This window comes from Vulpes vulpes, chromosome 7 (genome assembly GCF_048418805.1).
Source record: "Vulpes vulpes isolate BD-2025 chromosome 7, VulVul3, whole genome shotgun sequence".
In the NCBI taxonomy this organism is placed as follows: domain Eukaryota; kingdom Metazoa; phylum Chordata; class Mammalia; order Carnivora; family Canidae; genus Vulpes; species Vulpes vulpes.
Window position 1 is genome coordinate 10,325,825 of NC_132786.1, and position 24,776 is coordinate 10,350,600.

General features: G+C 43.1%; 1 protein-coding gene across 3 annotated transcripts in view; it reads left to right on the forward strand.

Moving 5' to 3' along the window:
- Positions 1–24,776, forward strand: part of SVOPL (SVOP like) — a 96,301-nt gene that overhangs the window by 16,233 nt on the left and 55,292 nt on the right. For all 3 annotated transcript variants that reach the window (XM_072762950.1, XM_072762953.1, XM_072762952.1), the window contains 8 exons: positions 3,159–3,230; positions 5,098–5,222; positions 7,369–7,432; positions 8,380–8,505; positions 11,678–11,806; positions 20,781–20,854; positions 23,517–23,722; positions 24,365–24,476. In XM_072762950.1, the coding sequence (XP_072619051.1) occupies positions 3,159–3,230; positions 5,098–5,222; positions 7,369–7,432; positions 8,380–8,505; positions 11,678–11,806; positions 20,781–20,854; positions 23,517–23,722; positions 24,365–24,476 (908 nt within the window). The remainder of the gene's footprint in view (positions 1–3,158; positions 3,231–5,097; positions 5,223–7,368; positions 7,433–8,379; positions 8,506–11,677; positions 11,807–20,780; positions 20,855–23,516; positions 23,723–24,364; positions 24,477–24,776) is intronic.

Consider the following 24,776-nt stretch of genomic DNA (forward strand, 5'->3'; position numbering starts at 1 on the left):
TTAGAAGAGAGTAAGGCTTTCTAAGAGAGTGAGAGTCATGTTCTGAAAGTGGCTGTGGAGAATGCCAGAAGTTTTCTCCAGCCCCCTAGCTTTCTGGGGGTTATGGGCAGAGGGGAAGGGGTGTCCCCACCTCTCACTCACTGCCTTAACCAAACAAATTGGGAATTCTCATCTGTGTTGGGAACCAGGAGCCTCCTCACATAAGGAAATGACCTGATCTGAGTTCTCCTCTCAGAGAACGTATATTACCCACCCAGTTGTGTTTCTCCCTGTGTTGTGGGGGCCAGGAAATGTGAAGTCTGATTTTGTACTCAATCCCAGCAGCGAATGTTACAAATCCGATTACTTTTTTACATCCATTTCTCTCTTTAAAATTCCTTTATTAATTTTGTTATATTCTTTTTTTTTTTTTTTAACACTTTTAGAAGAGGGAAACGGTATGAATAAAAATAGCTGAAGATGTTACCTGGGCTTATAATTAAGTGACTCAGCCATTTTTCATTTTCTTCTCCCTATAAAATGTAGTTGCAGTTTGGAAAGCATTCCCTGTCAATCCTGTACCTTGTGAGTGACTGCCACAAGGTCCCGTGTAATTATAACTGTGCCACACCCCAGCTGGCTTCATTCCTGAGCACGTGGCAACATCCAGATGTGGTGTTTGCATCTGTCACTCCCACAAAACTATATTACATGGTACACTTTCTATATTTGCAGCTGACCTTTCTGTGGTTGCATTTATGTTGTTCATGGTGGCAAATAAGGAGGCTCCCTATTATGAGCTGTGACATGACTTCCTTGTTAGGCAGGTCCCCGCTCAGGAGACTTTACTCTGGGGAATTCAAGTCACCCCAGAAGTGTCTGTTTCTTGCTCTGAGTCCCTGGCTTGGCTGCTGTCCTTTAGTGTCTGTCATCCTGGTTGAGTCCCATCCAGCTTTGGCAGCTGTGCCTTGGTTTCACTGACCACACACACCCTTGCTAACAGGAGGGGCCCAGACTGGTCAGCCAAGAGGTCTTTTTCTGACCATCTCCCAGATTCCCCATTCCCAACCCCAGCGCCACCTGCCACCTTCCGGATAACCTGGCCTGGGCGGTTAGTTGTTGATGGTGTAACCTTGGGAACTGCAGATGAATTATAATCCCTCATGTTTTGTGACTAAGAGCTGGGGCTAAAGAAACAAAACTTTATGTGCTGCATGAAACAGAAATAGAAGAGTAATTTTTGTGCTAAAAATAAGTACCTGCAGAAAAAACAGACCCTCCAAAGGAAGTGGAGAGAGGGGGAGAGAAAGAGAGAGAGGGAGAGAGAGAGAGAGAGATTGATTATTTCTTCTTGCCTCAGTGCAATTTCCCAAACAGGATTAGCATTGGCAAGCTTTGGGGTTCACATAGCCATTGAGTCAAGGTTTGTGCTGCAGGACAGGCTTAATAATAAACAACTCAGCCTTAGAAAAGTCATGTCTAAAAAAAAAAAAAAAAAAAAGAAAAGAAAAGTCATGTCTTTGTACTGAATGGAAAGATAATAAGAAAGAAAAAAAATCTGCCACTGATGGGAGAGAACAGAGTAACCTTTAAATTTGATCTTATTTGACTCTTCGCTTCACCTCTATTAATCATTTAATTTAAACTTAATCCAGGTACAATTAAGTCTATTAACCCAACATAGCATCTCAATAAATGAAAGTATTTTAAATCCAAAGAGCCACTTTACTCTCTGCCCTGTAGTCTGTGATTGCTTCCTTTTATTTAAGTCTACTCAAAGAGAAAAAAAATTAGTTTACTTCTTCCTTCTTAGAGGGAGTTTGATAATTCCATAAGAGAAACTGCTTAATTTCAGGGACACCCAAATTTTGAGACTCACCAACTGATATAATTTTTCTAAATTGAGCGGCTGACATAGGGTTGGCATTAAAAAATATATATATACATATGATAATTAAGGCCATTAGAAGGCGAGAAAGAGGTAAGAAATCTTGCAACCGACTACTATCATCTTTCAAAAAAAGAAGAGTACATTTATATCAACAATCAGAAAGAAAATGATTCCAGAATAAAAAGAGCCCTTAATATTTAATGAATTTAGATTTATTCAATATGTATCACATTGACCTTATTTTTACTGTTTTTCTGAGGACTGATCAGATTTCATGATAGGGCAGCAGCTATCCCAAGACTGGCATTTAGAAAGCACTGGCTTCACCCCCCCATTGCCGCCCCCCACCCCCCCACCATCCCCTTCTATCCTGGAAAGCACAGTGCACAGAGGAAAAGCATGGCTTTGTTGTTTGAGAATAGATACAATTTTTTAAAAAAAAAATAGTTCCCTATGGAAGAAATGTGTTTGAGTCTTCCTTATGAAGAATAAGGAAGGGAAAAAAAGAGAAAGCAAGCAGGCAGCAGAAACAGTTCTCTTCTTGAAAAAGTCTTAGAAATGCAAGCTAACACCTTTCCTTTGATTACCCTAGAGTCACTCATTCAGAGATCTTACTAGAAAGGAAAAAGCAAGTGAAGCTCCGAACAGCTTGAAAGAAGAAAAATAAGTAGCCTAAAGGCATAGACATCAGATCACAGCTTAGACTGAGTTAAAATGCTGGTATCATATCCAGGTTCTTGGATTTTATCACAAGCCATCGTGAGAACAAGTATGGAGAAGAAACAGGTTTATATTAGTTCTGGGTATGAATGATTGGTTTTGGTGTTTATTTAAAGCTTATGTTTACCTGTAAAAACATAAAGGAGAATTGCTTCTGGAAGTCTCTACTTGTGTGAGGAATAAGGCAGGTCATGAATGAATAGAGGTTTTTTTTTTTTTTTTCTTTTAATTCTAAAAATGGAAATGCCCAATTAAATGTCTGAGTAGAATGAGGCCAGTACCATTATCTTGGATCGGAGGGAAAGCAAGTCCTTATTCCTCCGACCCTGGTTTCTACCGGGGGCAGGGTCTTCAGGTGTGGGGTGAGCCAGTGGGAAGCCTCAGCCTCTGAAGCCCTGAACATGTTAAACAGAGACAGAGGAGCTTTGTGGAAACCCACTTTTCAACCCCTACCCTTGCACATTTCCAGTCGACTTTCCATTATGATGAATGAATGGGAGATGCAGTAAGTTAGCAGATTATAGAAAGCCTGCCTACAGGTTGATCTTTTTTTTTTCTCCACTTCCAGATGGTGTTTTTTGGCTACATGGTATTCAGCATCCTCTTTGGCCTCCTGGCTGACAGATACGGACGCTGGAAGGTAGGTTGGCCTTAAAGAATGATTTGGAATTTTCTTTTGCGTTTTCTTTTGTGATGATGTCACCACTGCTTCTCTTTCTCCACCAATAACCAAGAGTGATTGTGCGGAAATGTCCCTCTCTGACACCCCGTGTCCGAATTCCAGACTGCTCTCTTTGCTTTCTCATCTTTTTCTGAAACACCTGTCCTTACACCTGGTCCCCGCCATCCAGGAATGGAACTGATGGATGCGCACAGTTAGAAGGTATTAGAATACAGAGATTGACACATAGAAACATAAGCAGCTTCATGTTAGTTAGCTTGGGCATAGCTTTGAAACTAAGCCACCAGCTCAAGGTCATACACCTACTAAGATTAAGCAGTAAGAGAGGAACCTATGTCCTCTGAAAAGAAGCCTAGGTCTGTCTTTTGCTTCCTTGTCTAGTATCTGGTAGGGAAGGCATCTCTGGTCATAAGCACGAGGGGGGGAAGCCCCAAAGGAAAATAGAGAACTGGCTGTACGTTTTGAGGTACACAGAGTAAATATCATAGGCATTCAGAAGTTGATCTGAAAACACAAGTATCTCAAAAAAATGTAAAAAGCACAAGAAGACATTTTACAAAAAAATAGAAATGGTCAACAAATCTTGAAAGATATTCAATCATGGGAGTTATCCAAAGGAAAAATATTAGAAGATATGATTTTTTTTGGTATTGAATCCATAAAGAAAGCTGCAAGTGTACAGACACCTTCACATAGCATTAGTATAGTTTTCTGACCATCAGTTGGGCAGTGTGAATTACCCAATCTCCTAGTCTAGAAATCTAGCCTGTTTCAGTCATCTGAGAACTACAGAGATTTATGTCATAGTCACAGCTAACTGGGACAGTGAGAAAATCTCAGTTTTCAACCATAGAGGAATCCACATTATATTATGTGGATTATCCTACATCTTTCCATTGGAATATTTTGCAGACGTTAAAAATATGTTTTCCTATGAGAGACTCCTAACTCTGGGAAACGAACTAGGGGTGGTGGAAGGGGAGGTGGGTGGGGGTGGGGGTGACTGGGTGATGGGCACTGAGGGGGGCACTTGATGGGGTGAGCACTGGGTATTATTCTATATGTTGGCAAATTGAACACCAATAAAAAATAAATTTATAAAAAAATATGTTTTCCCTTTCAAGCAGGGAATGTAGGATAAAACCACATTAACAAGTATTTTCTTTGGGTTGGGAAATCAAGCAAGATTTAAATATTTTTGTTTTTCTCTTTTTCTTCCATTTTTCTTACTGTAAATTTGTGTTATTCTTATAATTAGAGAAAAAGCAAATACTTAAATTTTCTCCTCGTCCCCATTCCAACACAATGCTTCGCTGTGCTCCTAACGAGGGCAGGTTTTGCCATCCTGATTTACAAGTTTCGGCTCCTGTCACCTGATAGGGTGGATGCAATTGGGCAGTTTTGAAGAATGGTTTGAATTTGGAATGTCTGGGCTTTCAGGCAATACAGTGACATGCATCATGTTATTTGACAAGTGTGAGAGATTGGTGAGCTCTCTGTAAAATTAGCACCTCGGAGAAGCAAACATCTGGATGGAAAATAAAAATCACCCTCAGAAGTTAAATTTTCTCAGGGCACCTGGGTGGCTCAGCAGTTGAGTGTCTGCCTTTGGCTCAGGGTGTGATCCTGGGGTCCTGGGATCGAGTCCCACATCCAGCTCCCTACAGGGAGCCTGCTTCTCCCTCTGCCTGTGTCTCTGCTTCTCTCTCTGTGTCTCTCATGAATAAATTAAAATCTTAAAGAAAAACAAAGAAGTTAAATTTTCTCTCATTAATTTCTTCCATTGAGGCAGATCCCATTAACAGGTCTCTTTTTGTTGCTTCAGATTTTGCTCATCTCATTCCTGTGGGGAGCCTACTTCTCCTTGTTGACCTCTTTCTCTCCCTCCTACATCTGGTTTGTCTTCCTGCGGACAATGGTGGGCTGTGGCGTGTCTGGACATGCACAAGGGTAAGGACTCTACCTAGAGGATGCTTGAGACAGTGAGAGAGAGAGAGAGATGTGTACACCCCCAGATACACTGTCGTTTATGGCCCAACAGCATCAGTAAGTTGTAAATGTATAAGCCTTCACTTGTGCTAATTATTTTTTAGCTTTTTTATTTTTAAAATTTTTTCTTGAAGTGCTGGCTGCTTATTCCATGGGGGGCTGTTTGCTCATCAAAATGATGTTTGACGGTGAGGCTAGCAGAGGACACTAGATTGATCATGTGCCAGCGTCTCTGTCCCTAAGGCCAATCTTGATTTTGTTTGACTAAATGGTACGCCAAAGGGCCATATGAGGTAGGTGCCGCAATCTATTCATTTCTTGAGAACTTGTTGGGAGAGTTTAGTTGGATCAGAAGCAATCATTTTAAAGTACCATTGCCCCATGACTGAAGATGGTGTCTAAGTGCATTTGCAAATCAGGGGGAGACCCTGGAAAGAGAGGGTGGCTGCTGGCCCCTCTCTGTCCTGGGGTGAGGGTGCAGCGACCTCTCCTGCCTGGGGGCGGGGTAGGGGTGGGGGTGGGGTGGGAGTAGGGGGTGGGAGTGGGGGTGGGGGTAGGGGGGTGAGGTGTGGGTAGGGGTGGGGGTAGGGGGTGGTTCTGTTAAACATTCAGCAACTCAAGAGCCTTCCTGAAGTTTGCAGGGTCCTTCAGGCTACTCTCTCCTGGTTGCCTTGGAGCAAGTTATCCTTAGACTGTATTAGGAGATATCAAAGCATCCGATTATTACCCTAATGTGTCGCAGAAAGATTGTTCCTCCCTGAGGCATAAATTAAGCCCCACTTGGAGCAGAAGTTAGCTTGAAATTTACAACATCCCTTGGGAACCAGCCCAATAAATATGTTAAGAAAACCCAAACCCTGGTTAATAATCGCAACAGGGAAGAGCAGTTAGAAAACCGAAGGGAGTGTGATTCTATTTATTTGTCTTGTCTCCAAATTAATTAGAAACCTAGGCTCTGACTCCTCATTCCTCATGGCAAACTATTTCTCTCTCTCTCTCTCTCTCTCTCTGTCTGTCTCTCATGAATAAATAAATAAAATATTTTTTAAAAGGAGAGAGAGAAAGTGCATGGGAGCAGGGGGTGGTGGGAGGGGGTGCAGAACAAGAATCTTAAGCAGGCTCCACGTGGATCCCGATGTGGGGCTCAATCTCATAACTTGAGGTCATGACCTGAGCCGAAATTAAGAGCCAGATGCTTAACCAACTGAGTCACCCAGGTGCCCCGACAAATCTTCACTTCTGACCCTAAATATCTGGGTTCTTTATGCACTGGCCAATTCTCCAATGCCAGCTGGGTGTTCTATAGTTCATTCCGACCCTAGCTTGTTCAGACCCCACAGGTTTGGGACTCAGTCGCATGAGGCTATCACCCACCTCAGACACCAAGCACAAGTCCCCAGGTTATCCACAACGTCTGTCTCAGTCGCTACAAATTGGAAGTTGCCACAAATCCTTCTGCAGGTCCAGTAAATTGCTAGAGCAGCTTGCAGGACCCAGGAAAAGAGTTTACTTACTATGGCAGATTTATTACAAAGGACATTTTAAAGGAAACAGATGAACAGCTGGATGAAGAGATACACACAGGGCAAGGTCTAGAAGGTTCCCTGGGCGTTTGTGGTACACCTCCCTCCTTCCACCAGCACATAGATGTGTTCACCAGCCTGGAAGCCCTCCGAACTTTGTATGTCAGGGATTTTTATGGAGGCTTCATCATGTAGGCATGAGGGATTATCAATGCATTTTCCAATTCCTTTCCTCTCTCCAGGGGGTGGGGGAAAGGCCTGGATGTTCCAAGAGTCTAATCGTGGCTTGGCCTTTTAAGACCGGGCCCCATCCAGACGCTCACCAAGAGCCACCTCATTAGAACAACGATGCTCCTTTGGACCAGAGAATCCCAAGGATCCTAGGTGTTTGGTGTCAGAAACTGGACTCAAAGACCAAGTATCAGTGAAACTGGGAGCTGAGGGCAGTATATATATATTTTTCACAATGATGAAGCCTGTGGTTTTTCGTTCTTTATCTCTGTAACAAGAAAAGTTGTGATTTTAAAAAAGTAATTGCTTTTATAAAAACAACATTATTCTGTTCCTCCTCCTTTCCTGTTTAGGCTAATCATAAAGACTGAATTTTTGCCTACAAAATACCGAGGCTACATGCTCCCCTTGTCTCAGGTGAGATAACATAGGAACTCCACCTGCCTTCTCATCCTAGAGGACATGATGCACAGTTTTGCTCCTGGCTCGTTGATTGATTAGCACACTGTCTGTTTCTTGGTATTAACTAAAGAGCACTAGGAAGGCTTGAAGCCAGAGGTCCCATTTCAAGGTTTTCCTCTGCCAGGACTTTTGTACTTTTGTCACCCAACAGTAGCATTTAGAACACAGTAGCCCCTTCCAGGAAACATCCCAATGGCTGGTTTCAGTGGAATGAGAGAAGCCCAGGAATGCATCTGGGATAGACTTTGGCTTCCCACTGAGTCTTCAGCAGGGACACACAGCGACCACCCCTTTTTAGGGCATCCCGTCTCTCCTCCAGGGTTACTAGTATCTGCAAGACTATAGTTGGCCTACGCCGGTGGGGACATGCTGTAAGTGCCTTGTCCAGCTGAGCCATTGATCCAAGTGAGGAGACTGGGGTGCCTGCCTGCCCCCCGGGGCCCCACTGGCCACCGAGGCAGGTTTTGCATCAGAAGCTGTGTCAGTCTTGAACCATCTCTGATGCTGTCATTATCTAAAAGCCCTGACTTTCAGGAGATCCAGGAAAGAAAAGGCTACCCCTGTCTAGCTGAGCCTTCTATTTATAGACAAGCAACGGAGCCTTGGAGAAGTGAAGTGATGTTCTCTGTTCATCCAGGTCCTGGATGTGGTGCTAGGCGTAGAACTCAGACTTGGGATCTTTAAAGACTCTCTTCCATCTTATACTGAAATGCTCCCCGAGAGGCAGGGTTGAGCATTCTTGATCGGAGGAATTTTAAAGATTTTATTTTCAAGTTATTTCTATACCCAATATGGGGCTTGAACTTAATCCCTAAGATCAAGAGTTACGTGCTCCACCAATTGAGCCATCCCCAGGTGCCCCCGCCCATAGGAGGAGTTTTACCCTCCCGTTCTCTCCCCAGGTTTTCTGGTTGGCTGGCTCCCTGCTTATAATCGGCCTGGCCTCTGTGGTCATCCCCACCATCGGGTGGCGATGGCTCATCCGCATCGCCTCCATTCCTGGCATCATCCTCATCTTGGCCTTCAAGGTAAGGATGCTCACAGGGCTCCCTCTTGTCCTCCCCTCCCACTGGCCCAGCCGTCCTTTTGCCCCGCAAATAGCAGCCTTACATCTGCCTCTTTCCTTTCCTCAAGACTGTCTCAACCCGCTTCATCCCTCCCTCAGTTAGCCTGCCTTCTGATCATTTCTTGCTGGAAGTCTTGTCTCTCAGCTGCGCTCTATTTGGGCTGACCCCTCTCTGACCTTTAGTGCTTGTAGTTGGATGCCTGGTACACATTCTCAGGCCACTACAGAGCAGCTGGTTTGCCCCTCTGCTCTCCCTCCGATCTTCAGAATCATCATCTTCCTTGGGTTCTAGTAGAATTATGCTCATTGTTCAAAGACAGGGCTAATAGCTCAGAGGACCTGGGATGTGGGGTGTGTGTGTGTGTGTGTGTGTGTGTGTGTGTGTGTGACCTAACATTTTGGAATCAAAGAACTTCACAGATTCAGAAGGGTCCTTGGAAGGCATTTGGTTCATACTACAACCAAAACCACACATTCTATCGCTGCCAGAACAGTCCCAACTTCAGGCACTTGTAGACGTTAGAGTTGAGAGACTACCTCAGTATGCTCCATCTCCAGACAACCCTGGTTCTTGGGAAGTTCTTTCCTATGTTGAGAGGACTCTGCCTCCTTATGAATTTACTTGCGGTCTTAGTACTTCTCTCTGAAAAACCAGAGGTCTACCTTCTGCATGATAGCCCTCCAAGTATTTAAGAATCTGGCCCAATCAAAGCTCTTCTTTGCATTTGACAGTACCATCACCTTCAACTCTCTCTTGACACCGGATCCCAGAACCCCATCTGTTTTTGTCTGGCTGAGCCATTTTTTGGTCAATGTCTTCTCTGCAGTGAACTGTGGCTTGACATCCCACATAGAGCTACAGGTGCCTGGGGCCAGTGGCTGAGTGGGCCTGGGGCCTCCCGTGAGCAGCCCGTCTGCCTTGGTGGGTGCAGTTTAAAACCATGCGCTTCCTAGCCCACTGCCTCCCACAGTAGGGTGCTGCTGGGCTCACGATCAACTACAGCCCAAGCTCCACTCTGTGTGAGTTGTTTCCAAGTCCAGATGCCTGAAAATTGTGATTCAACAGTTGATATTTTTAGAAAACCTAAATGTAGGACTCTGGTTGCCAACATTTAAATTTCACCTTTCCGTGTCCCATTTCACCTGGGTTTGCCTCTAGGGAGGCATTGGGGTCTACTGGCTCTGAAACCAGACTGCTCTGGCTCCACCATCCTGGGCAAGTCATCCCGCCCTTTGAGGCTAATGAATAGGACGTATCTCCTAGGGCTCTCGGGAGGATGAAACAGGATAATGTGTAAGAGTCTCTATGAGCCTGGAACATGAACAGTATTCAATGTGTGTTAGCTCTGCAGCTATGTTATTACCTTTATTTTTTTTTAATTTGTAAAAAGATTTTTATTTATTTATTTGAGAAAGAAAGGTAGAGAGAGAGCATGAGTAGGGGGGAGGGAGGAGGGAGAAGCAGACTTCCCACTGAGCTGAGAACCCTAGGTGCCAGGACACCGAGACCATGACCTGAGCCGAAGGCAGACGCTTAACCCACTGAGCCACCCAGGCGCCCCTGTTATTACCTTTTTAAAAATTATTATTTTGAATCTTGATCTTGTCTTTGGACTTATCACACTCACACTGAGTATACACCAGGCTCAGCATTAGGTTTCGAGGCTAAAACTAGGCATAAGATAGAGTTCTTGCCACCAAGGAGCACCAGCCAGTCAGCGAGAGACAGATATGAAGGCAAACGGTGATCGCACCAGCAAGACGCAGCACGTGCTGTAACAGCTTTCGTTCTGTGGGTGCTCAGGGGAGAGAGTGATCTATCCAGTGGGGCGGTGCTGTTGAATTTGGCCTTGAGGGATAGGACAGCCTGCACCTGGAGGGCCAGAGAGTGGGGCAAGGGCATTTCGGCAGGGCTGATGTGTCAGTCCAGTCAGGAAGGTGTGAAATGCAAGATGTGTTTGGGGGAGAGCAGGTAAGCTGGAATGGGGGCTGCGAGGACAGGCCTGTGTCCCGATTATGAGGGCCTTTGAGGCAAGGGGTGCTGGTGGTGCGGAAGGGGTTGTGTGCTGGGAACCTGGTTCCCAACTGCGTGGAGCCTGGTGGGAGGACATACAGAAAACATCAGGAGGGGCGCCTGGGGGGCTCAGTCTGTTAGGTCTTCGGCTCAGTCATGATCCCCGGGTCCTGAGATCCCTGCTCAGTAGGGAGACTGCTTCTCCCTCTCCCTCTGCTCCCACTCATGCTCTCCCTCTCTAGCAAATAAATAAAAGCTTAAGAAAAAAGAAAAGAAAATGCCAGGAAAGTAGTCAGAATAATCCCAGTGGGAAATGAGGAGGACCTGCCCTGCCTGCTGGCCATGGGATGGGGAGTAGGGTGCTGCTAGGGGAGGTACTTTTTCTGAGGAAGAACCAGCCCACCTTGATTGGTTGTGAGGTATGAAGGTCAGGGAATGAGTCAAGGTCATTCTCAGTCCCAGCCTCCATGGAGCCCTGAAGTATGTATATGTGTTTGAGAGCGTAAGGGCATGGGTTGGGGGGAGGGTCAGAGAGTGAGGGACAAGCAGACCCCACTGGGTGGGGAGCCCAACATGGGGCTCAATTCCAGGACCCCAAGATTTCGACCTGAGCTGAAGTCAGTCACTTAACCGAGTGAGCCACCCAGGTGCCCAGCCCATAGTGTTTTCTGGGCATGGTGTTCAACAATCAGTGGGTTGAGAGTCTGGATTGTCAGGAGTGATTCTTCCTCATGGGTGCTGTAGTCCTGCTGTGGGCTGTCATCTGGGGGAGATGGCAGCATCCCTGGGGAGAGGCTGGGGTGACAGAGCAGTAGAGGGGCCCTGGGGCAGCTGTTTACCACGTGGATGTAGAACTTTCCTTGTGTTGACCACAAGGTCGGTCCAACCTACTGAAACCTCAGTATCGGCCCCCTGGCCTCAAGATGGGACTATCAAAAGGAGCACATGACCCTGTTTGTTCCAGATCAACTCGGAACGCAGGGGATGCCTGCTGTGTTGGGTGTTCCTGCTTGCTGCTCCTCATCTTGGGAGACTGGGCCGTGTGACACATATCACAATAGTAGTGGAACCCCTGGGGTCACAGCCCTTGAACCCTCATGCTCTTTCCTTCTGTGCCCAGTTTATCCCTGAGTCTGCTCGCTTCAACGTCTCCACTGGGAACACTCAGGCTGCCCTGGCCACACTGCAGCGCATCGCCAAGATGAACCGCTCGGTCATGCCGGAGGGGACGCTGGTGGAGCCCATCCTGGTGAGTTCCCAGCTGGGAGGCCTTCTCCCCCGACCAGAAGTCCCCTCGTCCTGGCAGGGCAGAGGGGGGACACCTTTGCCCTCTAGCCCTGCCCTGGAGGGACGAGGAAAGAGAGCAGAGTAGACTGAGACTAAATCCAGCACCGCAAGAGCCAGGCGGCCCTAGCCAGCAAGCCACCTACCTTCACCTTCCTCATCCATGAAATGGCAATAATAGCATCTACCTTGCAAAGGTAGTCATGTGACTTGGCACCTTTGTTTATAGGTGAGAGGTTGTTTTATCATTTTGTTTTCTTGTACTGACCTTATAAATGATATAAGTGATAAGTGATATCAAACTTAACAGACCTCATTAAATGAGTTCTTAAAATTTGGCATTTACATTCTAATGGTTCCAGGTCTCTCTTTTTTTAAAAAATTTTATTTGTTTATTCATGAAGAGACAGAGAGAGGCAGAGACACAAGGCAGAGGGAGAAACAGGCTTCCTGCGGGGGGCCTGATGCGTGACTCGATCTCAGGACCCGGGATCACACCCTGGGCCAAAGGCAGATGCTCGATCACTGAGCCACCCAGGTGCCCCTGGTTCCAGGACTCTTAAGGTCAACCTGAAGTCGTTCCTCACACCAGCCCTGACCATCCACCTGTAGGCGGGTCGATCACAGGCACCAGTGGCACCTTCCTCGTCTGTCCTGCCACCTCAGGAACGCCGTATGTAGGATAGGAATTAGCCTTTGGTTCTGGCTGGAATATGGTTATGGAATGCTGGGTGAAAACTGCCTCTAGGGTAGTTCAGGCCTAATCTTTATTTCGAGAGGAGCCGTGGGGGATAACGATGGGGTGGTACACAGAGGAGTTTCTCAAGCTATGATTCAATTTATATAGTGGTTAGAGTCTCATTTTGTTTAAGCCTTTTGCTTGAGTCAGTTTTGGTAATGTATATATTTTAGAAAATTGTCCTGCCCATCTAGGTTTTCAAATTTATTGGTACAAAATTGTTCCCAGTGTTCTCTTAGGAGTTTCAAAAATTGACTGCATAAATTTGCATAACCCCCTCTCTCATTTTAAAGCTGTTTATTTGTGCCTTCTCTTTTTCTTACTCCTCTTACTAGGGGCTGGTGTATTAACTTCAAAGAACAAGGGTTTTTGTTGTTGTTGTCCTCCTTATTGATTTTTGTGTGTGTGGTCTCATTAATTTCTACTCTTTGTTTTCTCCTTTAGCTTTTTATGTTTCTCTAGCTTCTTGAGTTCACTACTTAGCTCATTTATGGTCAGTCTTTTTGATTTTTTAATGAAGTATTTAGCTGCATTTAGGAAGTTTTGTTACAGAATAATTTTATTTGTATTTCTATTTTGTAACTCTTCTGAGTTTCTTTTTAAGCAGTGAGTTATCTGTTAACACTCTTTTTTAAAAAAATTCTTTCTAATTTAATTGAATTTTGGTCAGAGGATGTTATCAATTATTTGGAATTTTGGAAAATTTTCTGTTCTCTACATAGTGAATTTTCGTTGATGTTCAATGTGTGTTTAAAAAGAGCGTGTGTTCTCATTGAGTATATATGCATATTGTTAATTGTGCCATATCTGACACTTGTCCCAGATTTTGCCTTGCTGAGCTGACAGTTTTTTGATAAGATGATGGCTTTGTTCCTTTTTCCTTATAGTCCTGACAGTTTACTGCATATATTTTAAGGATATCCTGTTGCTTCCTCACATATATTTAACTCTGTTTTGTGGATTAATCTTATTATGTCATTTTATACTGGTTTGGGCCTTAATTTTATCTTCTCTCATATTAATATATTGAAACTAGTTCAGTTTAGCATTTTTCCTGATGTATCTTTTATCCAGACCTTCAAAATGATTTAAGCTTTTCTATATGTTTCTTTGCTTAGTAGTGTATCTGGTAAATATATAGCTGGTCTCTCTCTTTTTTTTTTTTTTTCCACTCAATCTGGTATTCTGTGTCTTTTAGTCATGAATTTGATCCATTTATACTATTGTGATTACTCACGTTTGACCTTAACTTCTGCCATTTTATTTTATATTTCCTCTTAACCATGTCTTTCCTTTTCTCCTTTCCTACATTTTATTAGAGTGATTCAGTTTGCTTTTTTCCCCTCATACTTCCTTCTACTGGCTAGGAATTTATGCACACTATTTTTTTTATTATAGAGGTAGCCCTTTAATATTGAAAATGTGCACCTATAATATCTATGTTATTTTATATCTTTATTTTCTGTCTAACCAACAATACAAGGACCTTGAAGATGTTAATTCTGATCTGCCCCCCATCTCATCTTCCAAACTATTTTTGTCTTATGTTTTTGTTTCACGTTGTTCATAAGTTTTCCTAAATTAGACATTTTCTAAGCATCATTTTTAGTGGTTTTAAACTTACCTTTTACAACTACATTCTTGTATCCTCCTTTCTATTGGGTTAATTTGGTTTCATACTTACTTTTAAAATGTTAGATCTATCTGGATTTAGTTGAATATAAGAAACATAGTACAGGTCTAGCTTTGTCGTATCTAAATGGCTAAACCTTTGCACACATTTTTATTGAATAATCCATCCTTTATATATTTGAATCTATTTTTGAATTCTCTATTCTATTGTGTTCTAATGATAGATTTGTAGATTCATGTATATATGAGGATTTATTATAAAATAAAGAGGGCACTTCATGTTGGGAAAAGGATGCAGGTTAAATGTGGTCCGGTATGACACTTTACAGTATTTTTCATATCTGGTAGGGTAAGTCCCCCTTATTTAATTATTTTGCAGAATTTTCCAAGTTTTATTTTCTCAGTACTATTTTTCTAGAACAACTTTGAAGTCACTTTATTGAGATCTTCTAATACACCCTCCCCCCAAAATCTAGGAGAGTTTAATTGGGATGGTGTTGAAATATTAGTTAATACATAAAGAGAATCAATACCTTTGTAATATGAAACAATCTTACTTGATAAAAGTATATATTCCCACTATTCAAGTCTTTTTATATTCCTGAGCAACATTTCAAAACCACCCAAAAAACTCTTATCAGAAGACTGAATTTCCTGAGGGGAGAGTTCTTCTTCTATGTTTTTTATTTCTATTTTTGTTCTCTTTTTTTAATGTATTTTTCTATTTGATACTTAGAGAAAATCCCTATGAAGTAGGCCAATATTATTACTTTCATTTGTCAAATTAAGAAACTGATCTCAGAAAAGAAAAGTGAGGAATCCAAGATTCTAAAGTGAATACTCTTGAACAGCTCAGGGATTAGGGATGCTGACCCCTCAATACCGTTGAAAATCCATGAGTAATTCTTGACTCCTCAAAAACTTTACTAATAGCCTCCTGTTGACCAGAGGCCTTACTGATAACATAAGCAGTTGGTTAACATATTTTCCTTTATGAAAGGGACCTGGGTGGTTCAGTCAGTTAAGCAATTGACTCTTGATTTAAGCTCACATCATGATCCTCAGGATCATGAGATAGAGCTCCATGCTGGGTGTGGAACCAGCTTAAGATTCTCTCTTTCTGGGGATCCCTGGGTGGCATGGCGGTTTAGCACCTGCCTTCGGCCCAGGGCGTGATCCTGGAGTCCCTGGATCGAGTCCCACATCAGGGTCCCTGTGTGGAGTCTGCTTCTCCCTCTGTCTGTGTCTCTGCCTCTCTCTCTGTGTATGTGTCTCTCATGAATAAATAAATAAAATCTTTTATATATATAAAAAAAGATTCTCTCTTTCCCTCTCCTTACCCCACCACTATCTCTATCTTAAACCCAAAACATATATTTTGTATGTAATATGTATTATGTGTATTCTTAAAGTAAGCTAGAGAAAAGACCTATTAAGAAAATCGTAAAGAAAATACAGTACTGTACTATATTTATAAAAAGAAAGACAAATCCACATTTAAGTGGATCTGCACAGTTTAAATCCGTGTTAGTCAAGGGTCAACAGTAATTTTTTTTCACGCAAGGATTTTAAAAAATTTTAATTCTAGTATAATTAGTGTATAGTGTTATATTACTTTCAGGTATACAATATATTGATTCATCAATTACTGAACAACATTATTCATTTCTCATCATGTACTCTTAATTTCCTTCATCTATTTCACCCATCCTTGTCCCCCCCCCCCCCCCCCTCTGGTAACCATCAGTTTTTTCTCTATAGTTAACAGTCTGGTTTTTTTGTCTCTTTTTTTTTCTTTGTTTCTTGGTTTTATTTCTTAAATGCCACATTTGAGTGAGGAATGGTATTCATCTTTCTCTGACTGACATTTCACTTAGCATTATACCCTCTAGGTCTATCCATGTCGTTGCAAATGGCAGGGTTTCACTCTTTTATGGCTGAGTAATATTCCACCATATATTTACACCAACCTCTTCTTTATCCATTCATCTATGGGTCGGCACTTTGGTTGCTTCCATAACTTGGGTTTCATAAATAATGCTGCAATAAACACAGGGGTGCATATATCTTTTCAAATTAGTATTTTCATATTCTTGGTAAATACCTAGTAGTACAAGTGCTGGATTATATGGTAATTCCATTTTTAATTTTTTGAGGGCCTTCCATACTGTTTTCCACAGCGGCTGCATCAGTTTACATTCCCACCACCAATACAGGAAGGTTCCTCTTTCTCCACATCCTTGCCAACACTTGTTTTTTGTGTTTTTTATTTCAGTCATTCTGACAGGTGTGATGATGTAGCTCATTGTGGTTTTGATTTGCATTCCCCCATGATGAATGATGTGGAGCATCTTTTCATGTGTCTGTTGGCCATCTGGATATCATCTTTGTAGAAATGTCTGTCCATGTCTTCTGCCCATTTTTAAATTGGATTATTTGGGTTTTTTGGTATTGAGTTGTATAAGTGCTTTCTGTATTTTGGATGCTAACTTCTCATTGAATATGTCATTTGCAAATATCTTCTTTAATTCTTTAATTCAGTCGGTTGTCTTTTTTTTTAAGATTTTATTTATTTATTCATAGAGAGAGAGAGAGAGAGAGAGAGGCAGAGACACAGGCAGAGGGAGAAGCAGGCTCCATGCAGAGAGCCCGAAGTGGGACTCGATCCCCGGTCTCCAGGATCACGCCCTGGGCTGCAGGCGGCGCTAAACCACTGTGCCACCGGGGCTGCCCAAGTCGGTTGTCTTTTAATTTTGTCAATTGTTTCCTCCACTGTGTAGAAGGTTTTTATTTTGATGTAATCCGAATAGTTTGTTTTTGCTTTTGTTTCCCTTGCCTTAGAAGACATATCTAGAAAAAAAATGTTGCTATGACTGATGTCAGAGAAATATTGCCTGTGGTCTTTTCTAGGATTTCTATGGTTTCCTATCTCACATTTAGGTCTTTAATATATTTTGAACTGATTTTTATATGTGGTGTAAGAAAGTGGTCTAGTGCATGTAGCTGTTCATTTGTTCAACACCATTTGTTGAAGAGACTTTTTCCCATTGCATATTCTTGCTTCCTTTGTCAAAGATTAATTGACTATGTAATTGGGAGTTTATTTCTGGGCTCTTAATTCTGTTCTATTGATCTATGTGTTTATTTTTGTGCCAATATCATACTGTATTGACTACTGCAGCTTTGTAGTATATCTTGAAATCTGGGATTGTGATGCCTCTGGCTTTGTTCTTCTTTTTCAAGATCAATTTGACTATTCAAGGTCTTTTGTGGTTCCATACATATTTTAGGATTATTTGTCTAGCTCCATGAAAAATGCTGTTGATATTTGGTAGGGCTTATATTAAATTTGTAGGTTGCTTTGGGTAATTTAGACGTTGGAACAATATTTGTTCTCCTAATCTGTGAGCATGGAATAGCTTTCCATTCGTTTGTGTCATCATTTTGAAGTGTACAATTCAGTGGCATCAAATACGTTCAGAATTTTGCCTTCATCCTGAACAGACCCTCTGTGAGGCAGTAACTCCTCATGCCTACCCACCCCCAATCCCTGGTAACTTCTACTTTCTGTTTCTATGAGTTTGCTTATTCTCTATTTCATATAAGGGGAATTACACAGTATTGTGCCTGGCTTCCTTCACACTGCAGCCTGAAACAGGTGTTCATTGATACTCATCTCACTTTGTGGCATTCCCTTTGACTCATTGCAAACCTCTGCACCACCAAGCCTGATTGACTGCCAATCCCATTGGTGCTTTTACAACAGTGGCTTTTACATCCAATCCCTCTCTCTCTCTCTTTAAGATTTATTTATTTGAGAGAGAGAGAGAGAGAGAGAGAGAGAGTGCAGGAGAGAATCTGAAGTGGACTCCATGCCAAGCCTGGAGCCTGATGCAGGGCTCAATCCCATGATGGGAGTATTAAGACCTGAGCTGAAACCAAGAGTCAGACTCTTAATCAACTGAGCCACCCAGGTGCCCCCTCCAACCTCTTTCACACAGCCACCTCACTGCTCCATGCCCTGTGATTCCATCCAGCACAACACTGTCAGACAAGTATTCTTCCAACACTAATATTACCCCTTCTGTTCAGGAACCTTCAGTGCCTCCCCTGCCCTGTCCTTCTCAGTCCCTGACTATAGGAAAACCTCACCTTGGCCTTTATGGTCTTCCATGATCTTTATTGATTGGCCTTTGCATCCTTAGATCCATGGCTAAGTGCAGATTTTGCTTAGCGGAGGATTGACAGCACACAAGGAGGCTGGACATATAACAGAGCAAAAGACATCACCAGAGAGGGAGGTGGGGAATGACTCAAAGCTGAGGCACCAACAGTGCAGAGAGAAGCTGCAGGTTCTTCCCAGGGCTGCCATGCCTGTGGGAGGGCCTGTTGTTTTGTTTTTTCCTCTTCAGCTTTATCGAGATGTGATGGACATACAACATTGTGTGAGTTTAAGGTGTACAGTGAATTGATTTGACACACTCTTATATATTGCAAAATGATAGCTGCCATAGAGTAGTGAACACCTCCATCATACCACATATTTGCCATTTCTTTTTCTCATGGTAAGAACATTTAAGAGCGATTCTCTTAACAACTTTCAAATATATTATAAATTATTGTTACTGTACTCAACTGGGGAGGCTCAATTCCCACAACAACCACACTCCCTCCTCCACCCCCATCTAGTTTCCATCTTCTCTCCACACTCCCCATCCTGCACCCTCCCTCTTACAGCCTTCTCCTTTCCCCCCTCCTTCCTCTTCCTCCTGCTTTCCTCCTCTTGCCTTCAGCTTGCAGCTTCCATCCACATGCCCATCAGATGGTCTTGTCCTTCTCCACGGTTGTCTTTTATGTGAGGCCTGTGGATACAGAGCTACGAGCCATAGATTCTGCCTTCAAGTATCTTACAATCTGCTTAGTGAGGTGAGGCTCACACAGCAAAGGATCACTAACCAAACAGCCAGATGTTAGAACCAGGTGAGTGGCATGGACAATAGTGTGTAGGATCAGAGCAAAGAGGTAAGCATGAGCCAGGGCCGTTTAGCCCCCTTGAGGGGACAATTGGGGCATATAAACTGAACACTGAAAGGAGAGGCAGCCTCAGGGGAGGAAGGAGGAGCAGTGTGAGCCAAAACCAGAAACAGGAATGTGCAGTGGATTTGGTTACACTGGCTACCATCTGAATGCCAGGCTGAGGAGGCTGAACAAGATGGTATGTGTAGAGCTTCCCTGCTCAGACATAGAGATGAGAAGCTCTGGGGACTGGCTAAGGAAGGGCCACACCAGAGAGGAGTGATTTAGTCCACTAATTTGGATTGTAGTCAAATAATTTCTTTGAATATAATTTAATGATTCATTGTGATTCACTGCAGACTCAGTGTTCTGAATCTCCAGTTATACTTGGGGCAGTGAGGGGACCATAGTCACATCCAAACTCAAGGAGGGCATGTCAGAGAGATAGATGGGCAAGACTCAGGACTAGTGTTTGGGAGACCTGACACCGGACTAGCTGGCTGTGCCTGCAAACAGCTGTGTGACCCTGGGTAAGTCACTTACCCTCTCTGGGTCACATATTCTGGATTGGAAAATGGGAGGCCAGGACTAGTTCAGAAATGTTTCCAGTGATGACTAGCTAAAGCCCAATATGTAAAGCCGATGAAAGGGATCTGTCAATAGCTATTCTCTGCCCATAATGACCTCTAGGAGCTGAGCCTAAAAGTCAGCAGAGCACCTGGCTCGCTCATTCGGTGGAGCGTGCGACTCTTGATCTAGAGTTGTAATTTCAAACCCCATGTTGGGTATAGAGTACTTAAAAAAAAAATTCCTGGAGAAAGTTCCTTCAAACTGGCACTTTTTGTGACAACAAAATCCAAGACATCTAGGATTATACTCTGGGTCTATTTAGAGGGGGTCTGTAATTTCAGGTCTGTTTGTGAGAAAAGAATAGTTAGTTTTCACCTAAGCACCCCCCTCAAGGCCTTCCTTGCTTTAAATAAAAATCTGCCTCTGCTTAGTCATATATAACCCATCTTTATTTATTTTTACCCCTAATATGTAATAAGCACTGACAATGGATAAAAGCTTTTGCTAATTATTCTAAGGGCACAAAAAGAAATCGAATATCCTGTCCTCTTTCCAAATGTATGCTATTTTTTTTTTTCTTACACAATTCTCAGGCTCTTTTTCAATACTAGGTTTTCTATTTTAACATGAAGTTTAAAAGAATCTCCCACGCTTTTCTTGTATCCTCCTCTTTTCTGTGCTCTACCCCACTGCTCACCAGCACTGGTGAGAAGAGGAACAGAGAAAGAATTGGAATCATCAACTCAATGGGCTGGTCTTTGCCAACGATAATAACAAGCATGCAAAGACTGGCTGGCTGAGATGTATGTGTAGAAGGGATGATCTGTGGGCGGAGTGAGGTGCACTCATGGTAGCTGAGTGGCTCTCTCACCCATTACATTTCCACTCTGTTCTTATTTTCTGTTCTCTAAAATACTAGAGAAACCCCTGCCAATCCATAAGTCATTAAATCTAATCTGTCTGTCTCTTTTCACGACCCCAGGAAAAAAGAGGAAGATTTGCAGACCTGTTGGATGCTAAATATTTACGGACCACGTTACAGATCTGGGTCATATGGTAAGAACAAAATTATTTCAAAATGACTTTTCAATAAACACAAAACTGACTTAAGCAAATCCACTCTGTGCCAGTGGGGAGAAAAACGCCAAGGTGACTCTAGCCATGTCTTCTCTTTCTGCTACCACTACCAACCAGCCAATAAATAAAACTTTTATTTTATTTTATTTTTTTTAAAGAGAAGGAAATTGTCTCTGACTAGTTTTTTATTTTTCATATAAGCTCACTTTCTAACCTTTTGTAGTCTGGCCTTTTTCCTCACCACATGACAAAAAGTGATCCTTTGAAGTCACCAATAATCAAATTCAGTAGAATAGACTCTGGTGGTTTTCTTTGTGCTTCACTTCTCTGAAGCCATGATCTTGAGTACATAAAGATTTTCTAAACAAGATACAAAAAGTGCTATTACATTAAATTAGGAACTCTGTGCTGTGAGGTATCAGAAAGAATCTGAAAGATAAGGCCACCAACTGAGAGAAGAAATGTCAAAAATATATATCTAATAAATTTTTATCTACATAAGACTATAAATATGTATAAAATTATATATGTAATTTTTTCCAACAAGAAAAAGACATGCAAACCAGTAGCGAAATAGGCAAGACACTTGAACTGGCATTTGATCAAAAATTGTATCAAATAAATACATGAAAACATGCTCAACCTTAAAGTCACCAGGGAAATGCAAATTAAAACCAGTAAGACACCATTACAATTCCCCTGGGACGGCTAAAATTAAAAAGATTCACTATACCAGCTGTTAGGAAGAATGTAAAGTAACTGGAACTCTCACACACTGATTAGAGTTCAAATTAAAACCACCTGAGAGGGATCCCTGGGTGGCGCAGCAGTTTGGCGCCTGCCTTTGGCCCAGGGCACGATCCTGGAGACCCGGGATCAAATCCCACGTCGGGCTCCCCGTGCATGGAGCCTGCTTCTCCCTCTGCCTATGTCTCTGCCTCTCTCCCTCTCTCTGTGTGACTATCATGAAAAAACAAAACAAACAAACAAAAACCACCTGAGAAAAGTCCTTAGGGGTATTTATCACAGTTGAAAATATGCTTAGCCTATGGCTAGTAATTCCATTCATAGGTTCCATTCAACAGAAATGCATACATAGGTTTACCAGAATACATTTGCTTGAATGTCCATAGCATTATTTTATTTGTAACAGCCCCAAGCTCGAAACCACCCACATGTCCGTTATACTGTTGTATAGTAGATACATGGTGTTACGTTCATAAAATGGAATATTATACAATAATGAGAAGGAGAAAACTAGTTATCTGCATCCAACATGGCTGAGTCTTATAAACCTCATAGTGAACAAAGGAAGCCAGACACACAGATCCGTATTATGAACTTTGGTTTACATAAAGATAGAAAGCAGGCAAAACTAATCTACAGTGTTTCAGTTCAGGAAAGTGTTTATCTGCCTTTCTCAGAGATACTCATTAATAGCTGGTATGTCACCTCTTAAGACTTTACTTTTTAAAATACTCTTAATATTTGGAAATTGAACTAAAGCTACTTTAATAACAAGGGGAGTATTGTAATTATTGTTTTTTTCTGATATTTGTTATGAAAATTTTCAAATGCACACAAAAGTAGAGGATATCACGATGACCTCTGATTGACCCATCACCCATATCTGACAGTCACTGATAGTCACTCATGTTTGCTATGGCTGTGTTTTCCTGTGCTGACAGACTTTCAGGCAAGCCCAGGCTTTGTGACATTTCATCTCCAGATACTTCATTAAGAGTCTCAACTACTTGAGGACACTTTTCTTTCTTTTTCTTTTTTTGATTTTATTTTATTCATGAGAGACACAGAGAGAGAAAGAAAGAAAGGCAGAAACGTAGGCAGAGGGAGAAGCAGGCTTCCTACAGGGAGCCCGATGCGGGACTTGATCCCAGGACCCCGGAATCATGACCTGAACCAAAGGCAGGTGCTCAACCACAGAGCCACCCAGGTGCCATGAGGACATTTTCTTAGATGATCCCAATCTTACAATCAAGGGACAAGTTTAATAATCATCTCTCTGAATATCAGCTGATACCCAGAACATGGGCAATTTCCCCTGGTTGTCCCTCTATGTCTTTCACAGCTGGCTTTGCTCTCTCTCTCTATCTCAAATAAAATCTTTAAAAATAAAAAAGTAGGGCAGCCCCGGTGGCTCAGTGGTTTAGCGCCGCCTTCAGCCCAGGTCGTGATCCTGGAGACTCGGGATCGAGTCCCACATCAGGCTCCCTGCATGGAGCCTGCTTCTCCCTCTGCCTGTGTCTCTGCCTCTCTCTCTCTCTCTTTCATGATTAAATAAATAAAATCTTAAAAAATAATAAAAAACTAATAAAAAAGTAAAATAAAAACTAGTTCATTAAAAAAAAAAAAGGTGAGTCCAAGCTTCAAACTCCTTCACTGGCTGTGGGTTCCCTGGGACCTGGCCCCAGGCTGTGCTTGCAAATTCCTTTCCCATCCAGGTTCCCCTGCACGCCACCCTCAGGCTCCCCAGGGTAGGTGAGCCCAACCTCTGGCACCCTCCCTCCCTCTTGCCCCCCCCCCCCCCCCCCCCCCCCCCGCTCCCGACCTGTCCCTCTGTGGCCACCGCCCCTTCTTCAGGCTGGCTGAGTGAAGTAATGAGCGACTCTGTCCCTTCCAGGCTGGGAATCTCCTTCGCCTACTATGGGGTCATCCTGGCCAGTGCCGAACTGCTGGAGCGGGACCTGGTGTGTGGCTCGCGGTCTGAGGCCGAGGTGGTGGTGACCGTGATGGACACGGAGGAGAGCCAGAGCCCCTGCCACTGCCACATGTTTGCTCCCTCCGACTACAGGACCATGATCATTAGCACCATTGGTGAAATTGCTCGTAAATGTCTCCTCGGTGTTTTGGGTCCCTGCCTGTTTGGGGGTGAGAAGTGGGACCTGTCATAGATGTGGCTCCTGCCTGGTGGAGCTGAACAAGTCTGCACACCTTGCTCATGTGTCACCAATGCAGATGGATGTGGGAAGCCTGGAGGAGTAGAGCTTGGAATTACTATGTTGTATCAGTTCTAAGATGCTCCCCCGCCCTTTTCTGGCATCTCTGCAATTGGGGTGTGTCCTACCATGGCTTGTTAGGTCTCCATTCACAGCACTGTTTGCATTTTGGTAGACATGAAATAATAGTACTTAAAAATCAGCGGCACTTTGAATTTGATGGAAAACAGCATAGACCATTTCAAAGATAGATCTAGCCCGTTTGCAATTCACAGTAGACCTATGTGCTATAATAAGCATCTTGGGTGTAAAATACCCTTTACCTACACACCAGTGCTTGTCCTTGGACCTACAGGAGAAAGCACACTGAAGGAGTCCCGATGTTGATGACCATGTGACTGGCTTTTGGCTGGAACACACATGAGGATGAACTTGCCTCTTTCTGACGTGACAATGAGGAATCCTTGCCAATGTTGGTAAATGCCATTTGCTTTCAAGGTTTCAGAAATTGTCATTGTCATTTGTTTTCTAGTGAATCCTGTCAATATCCTGGGCATTAATTTCCTGGGAAGACGGCTGAGCCTTTCTATCACCATGAGCTGCACAGCTTTGTTCTTCCTTCTCCTCAACATTTGCACATCGAGGTATTTTCTCTCTGGTTGCTGCAAAACAATCTAGTTTTGTGCAGTGGATTTGAGTTGTGGTTTCCTGACCTGTTAGTGTTCAGTGGGTATTGAGGCAAGTCCTTTTCACCAGGAGAGTAGTGAATGGGCTGCTGGTTTAACTGGAATGGTCGTTCCTGGTACCCATCACTCCTTCTTCCCTCTTCCACCGACTGGGCCCTGTCTCCCCATCCCAGGGTACAGGTGTGAGTGTGTTTGCACCCGTGCACTTATCCCACCCACCAGGATATTTAGGATCTTTATGCAAAGCTTCGTGGAACG